This window comes from Siphateles boraxobius, unplaced genomic scaffold (assembly GCF_051911475.1).
Source record: "Siphateles boraxobius isolate OS27281-9 unplaced genomic scaffold, OSU_SipBor_1 49, whole genome shotgun sequence".
Taxonomy (NCBI): Eukaryota; Metazoa; Chordata; class Actinopteri; order Cypriniformes; family Leuciscidae; genus Siphateles; species Siphateles boraxobius.
The window spans coordinates 5666501-5672500 of NW_027509130.1; the positions used below are offsets into that span (position 1 = coordinate 5666501).

Consider the following 6000-nt stretch of genomic DNA (forward strand, 5'->3'; position numbering starts at 1 on the left):
GCAAATTTCATGTAGAGTTTCAAAGACATCTCAATAATGTCTCAGATCCCAGTATCAATAGACCTTAAATATTTCATTCATCAAATGATTTGAGTTGCTCCACATTAAATGTAAGGCTCTATCCTCTTACTCTGACGAAGTTGATCTCCATGAAGTCTCTAAACGTGCCTCTTCTGAGCAACATGGATCATCCTAAACTCCCTGTCCCGAGTCAAACAGAAGTGAGTAGTTCACGGTGGGTCAACACAAACGCAGTGAACATGAACATCGCGTTTCTCCAGACATGCAGCAAATGATCGATCTTCATACTTACCCAAAAGTACATCATAATTTCAGCCACGAAAACCTTCAACAGATATTTCTCTCTCTCTCGCTCTCTCTCTTTCTGTCTCTCTTGAGTTCAGGACAGCTGGATTCTCCTCCCGTCTCCTCCAACACTTCTCCTCCTCTCCTCGCCTCTGACTTTCCTGATGTTTGAGCGTCTAGTTTCTCGGGAAACACCTGGAGGAGCGGCGTCAGTGTGTCTGATACTCTTTTACTCCTTCCTTTGCTCTCGTCTCACAGCAGCTTTACTTTAAGACTGAGTCTGAACCAGGATCACAGCGTTCTCCAGCGGGGGGGAAGAGAGAGAGAGACAGAGAGAGAGAGAGAGAGAGAGAGAGAGAGAGAGAGAGAGGGGGAGAGAGAGAGAGAGGGGGGGTTTTCTCTGATGACAGTATTGATGGCGGATGTGAGTGAACAGGCTCTACCCACAATCCTCTCAAGATACGCCGTCTGAAACCCGACAAGCACCACAAACACACAACATAAAGCAGAGAACAACATATAAAGATGGAGGACCAAGTCGGTGTTTCTTTCACTGTGAAGCGTATGTTTGTCATAAAAAAAATATATATATATGTTTCGTACATGTGCTGGGAACTACCATGTCCGGCTCACATTTTTACTCATAATCAAAAGGAAAGAATTATTTTTATTAGTTTTTTGTTTTTTTTGCAAGACAATATTTTTTATTTAACAAAAAGTGAATTTAAGCTCACTGGAAAAAAAGAGAACATGAAATCTTGAAGTAAGAAAGACTGAAATGGTATTTTCTTGTAAAACGTACTCCAATAATCTTTGTTTTAATTACAGGTTTGGAAAAAATTATGGTGCAATTATTATTATTTTTTTACACTATGACATTCAACCCAAATGTGTGATAAAAAATAATAACAATTGTGATAAAATTATATATTAAATTTTGCAAGAAAACATGTTATGTTTTGAATGAAAATTAATTTTAACTAATTAACTGGCCATTATTATTATTATTATTATTAAATTATTACGTACTTTTTATGACAATTAAGCACATTTAACCCGAAGTTTCATTAATGTAATGCAACAAAAGAAAAAAAAAAATCTTATTCCCACTACTGTAATGTGGACCACAACAACAACAACAAAAAAATGTAATATATTTTGCTAAAAATTTTATTTAAGGTCCATTAAGTTTATTATTAATAATTATTTTCAAGAAAACTTTTTACCCAATTTTTCATAAACGCAATGCAATTATTCACATATTTCACATATTTTGCAAAAAAACTTTATATTTTGCATGGAAGAAAATTTAAGGGCCATTTTTTTTTTGCATTGCGACTACTTTCATTACTATTTTCATGTCAACATTTAACCCATATATTTATAAATGTAATGCAAAAAAACCTCTTATACACATTAAAATACTTTACAAATGTTTTGCAAGAAAATATTTTATATTCAAGACCATTACCCACATTTAACACAAAATATTATTAATGTATGCTATTACTGTAATGTGAACAAAAAATGTAATTTAAATTATAAACATTTATACACTGTGGTTGCATTTGGTGTGGCTTTCATTTTTACTGTAATACAGTGCTAAAAATTAATAAAAGCATTGGAATTAATAAAAAAATATACAGTAATGAGAATCACTTATAAGAGTAACTGGAAAAAAGTAAAAGGACTGCATTACTGTAATGAGATTTTGCATGAAAATGTGCTAAAATGTCAATGCAAAAAGAAATCTTAATGCTCTTCAAAACGGACTTTGTTTTATTAATAATTCAGCATTTTTCTTTCAGATGTGGGGATGAAATGTGGCCTAGATGTGTTATACAAATCCCCCCTAAAGTCAGTTCAATCCCTTTATATAAAGAGAAACGGAGTGAGTGAGAAGTCCATGAGACGCTGTAGTTTCATCACTGCTGCGTCAGCACATTTTAAAAACAGGTCATCAATATCTGCCTGCAGGACACACTTTCAAAACCAGCCTACAAACCACAGACCTACACACACACACACAATCTGCTGCTGTGCCTGATAAACGCTGCACACACACACACACACACACACAGGCTGTACTGTTACACCAGCGCACTCTTCTGCAGCCCGCCGTCTCCTTTAATTGGATTTTTATCTGTGGTCATTTTTTTCTTCTCTCTAGTATCTCTCTTAGACCTCTGAAGAATTTTTTTTTTTTTTTAGAAATGATAATTAGACTACAAGAGGGAAAAAATACACTGGGTTCAGATCTCCACTCGTCTCACTTTATCTCTCTCGGTCTCACGGCTGATGTGAACACGCGAGAAAAGTAAATGTTGTTGTTGTCCTGATTTACACAACACGAATCTGGACAATCTGATTCTTTCACTCTAGTCTGATTCTCCAGTTTGATTCTAAAGCTTTAGTTTGATTCTCTGATCTGAATCTCTGACGCATCCTTACAGTTTGATCCTTCAACTCTAGTTTATTATCTGATTATTTGAGATTTTTCTTTCCTCTAGTTTGATTCTTTGATACTCTGATTCAAATTTTAATCTTTGACTCTAGTTTGATCTTCAACTGTAGTTCTAGTTTGACTCTCCGATTACTCTGCTATAATTACTCTCAGACTAGTTTGATTTAGTCTGATTCTTTGACTCTGAATCTCTGACTGCAGTTTGATTCTCCAACCTCAGGGTTGATTTTTAGACTCTAGTCTGATTTTTATATGACCCTTGTTTGACTCTCTAATTTGATTAATTGATTCTCTAAAATGATTTGATTCTCTAATTTGATTCTTTGATTCTCTAATTTGATTCTTTGATTCTCTAATTTGATTCTTTGACACAAGTTTGATTCTTTGACTCTGGTTTGATTCTTCAACTCAATTCTGAATTTTTGACTCTCTGACTAGTTTGATTTTTACACTCCAGTCTGATTCTTTGACTCTGATTATTCTATGATCCTTGTTTGACTCTCTCATTGGATTAATTGATTCTCTAAAATTATTTGATTTTTCAAATTTGAATCTGTGACTCTCTAATCGGTTTGATTCTTTGACTCAAGTCTGAATCTTGGACTCTGAATCATTGACTCTAGTCTGATTCTTTGACTGTGGTTCTACTTTGACTCTCCGAATATCCAAATCTAACTCGACTCTCCGATTAGTTTGATTTTTAGACTCTAGTCTGATTCTCTGTCTCTGACACTGTTAATTCAATGACCCTTTTTTGATTCTCTAATTTGATTAATTGATTCTTTAAATCTGAATCTCAGACACTAGTTTGATTATTTGACTCTTGTTGGATCCTTCCACTCTGAACCTGTGACTCTAGTTTGATTCTCTGATTTGATTCATTGATTCTCTTGATTGATTTGATTCTCTAATTTGATTATTTTATTCTCTAATCTCTGACACAAGTTTAATTCTTTGACTCTGAACCACTGACTCTAGTTTGATTCTCTGACTTGATTCATTGATTCTCTTGATTGATTTGATTCTCTAATTTGATTATTTTATTCTCTAATCTCTGACACAAGTTTAATTCTTTGACTCTGAACCACTGACTCTAGTTTGATTCTCTGACTTGATTCATTGATTCTCTTGATTGATTTGATTCTCTAATTTGATTATTTTATTCTCTAATCTCTGACACAAGTTTAATTCTTTGACTCTGAACCACTGACTCTAGTTTGATTATTCAACTGTGCTTCTAGTTTGACTCTCCGAATATCCGACTCTAATTCGACTCTCTGACAAATTTGATTTTTAAACTCGAGTCTGATTCTACAGGAAGTGTCTAATAATAAAAAGCGCTGGTGTTGCATTAGTTGAACTTCAACATCTGGCCAGCTCTAATGCTGATCACATGAAAACCGAGTGTTCAAGAGTCGTTTGCTCAGCGGGTAACAGGTGATCATCTCTTCAACTTTACGAATCGCACCTGTTGTTTCTCTCAGCATCAACAAACAGCATCGCACACATATATCGCATCAACACACATCACTGTGTTGAACTGAATCCAGAAAGCATATTTACCCTCCACACACACACCTGCTCGGCGCTCGGTCGAACACGCGACGCCACTCGCACTGTGATTGAACGCTTAGGTAAGTGATGTCATTCAAGTCAAGCACAAATCCACCTGTTCATATCAATCACGGACGCACAAACAAACCACACAGTATAAACACACACACACACACACACACACACACACACACACACACACACACACACACACACACACACAGCTCCTCTCTTACCCGTGTGCTGAAGAGAGGAAGTCCCAATCGCCACAGGTGATCGGTCAGGATCCTCCCGTACACCCCAGCGACACCAGTCGACTTACACACACCACCTGACCACAAAACACAAGACAAAGAGTCACGACAGCTGCACACACAGGAGAATAGCATTGCTCAGATGCTGCGCTATCATAGACTTTCATTGAGTTCTCAGTTGTTTCTCATACAACTGTTATACAAGTTATTTTCCGGCAAAAGCGAGCATAAAAATCAGTCAACAGGCTTTCATAGACTGCTCAGTCCCAGGATCCCAGGATCTGCGGTAGTTACACAAAAACTACCCAAACATTGGGTTGTTAAGTCTGACCCAGGAGCTGGGTAACACAAAAACTAATCAAACGCTGAAAAAATAACACAAACAAAATCGATCCGAGAGTGTATGTTACACTCCAAAAAATTGGGTTCTTTTTTCTACCCAAATCCTGGGTTGAGCCTTTTGGGTCGATTTTTTTGTGTTATTTTTTCAGTGTTTGGGTAGTTTTTGTGTTACCCAGCTCCTGGGTCAGACGTAGCAACCCAGTGATAGGGTAGTTTTTGTGTTACACAGATCCAGGGTCAGACATAACAACCCAATGTTGGATAGTTTTTGTGTTACCCAGCTCCTGGGTTAGACGTAACAACCCAATGTTTGGGTAGTTTTTGTGTAACTACCGCATGTCCCAGTGATTGGGTTATTTATCGCGGCTTTTTGCGATAACTTCAGGAGAGAGAGCAGTGCAGCACTGTCAAAATGGTGCGTGTCTTTGGTAAAATACAGGTTTGTGTACATTTTTTTGTATCTATAAATTCAATATTGTTCTGTATATCGTTTAATTTTATGCAAAGCAACATACAGGGGTGTGATGTGAGTCACCGAGTGTTGTGTCAGTCTTTTCGCTTGATGGAAACGCCTGATGCCTCGCATAAAACTGTATACTTTTATTCAAAAAAAGATCCAGAAGTTAGAATATGTTCTCAGAACTGTACACTGATTGTTTATGGACAGGTTATGGAGTCAGTCACAGCATATTTCGGCTATAGTTCCCCCGCTGAACATGACACAAGCTCCGGCACCGTTAGAGATCCAGCGCCGTTAGGGTGAGGGCGGGACGATAGAAACTGGTCGATTACACTTGAATTACTTCTAAATGTTTAATTTTACTTCTAATATTTGTTAAACGAGCTTAAATGTGTGCAATATGTATTCAAAACTATATAAAATATGCCATGATGTAAAAAATTTTAAAAAATAAATAAATTACCACGCAAACCAGTGGTTGTTTCAAGTAAGTTTCGAGGATTCAAGTTAATCTGTAAACATGATTTTATGCATGAAGTAAAATAATAATTAAAAAAAGCTAGTACTACAGTAAAAATTAATCAACCAAGTATGATGGGTTAAATAATAAACAACCCATG

General features: G+C 36.4%; 1 protein-coding gene across 4 annotated transcripts in view; it reads right to left on the bottom strand.

Annotated features, from left to right (window-relative positions):
- The window catches only part of rbfox3b (RNA binding fox-1 homolog 3b), a 210836-nt gene that overhangs the window by 128258 nt on the left and 76578 nt on the right, over positions 1–6000 (bottom strand). For all 4 annotated transcript variants that reach the window (XM_077202265.1, XM_077202267.1, XM_077202266.1 and 1 more), the window contains exon 3: positions 4561–4655. In XM_077202265.1, coding sequence (XP_077058380.1) covers positions 4561–4655 — 95 coding nt within the window. The remainder of the gene's footprint in view (positions 1–4560; positions 4656–6000) is intronic.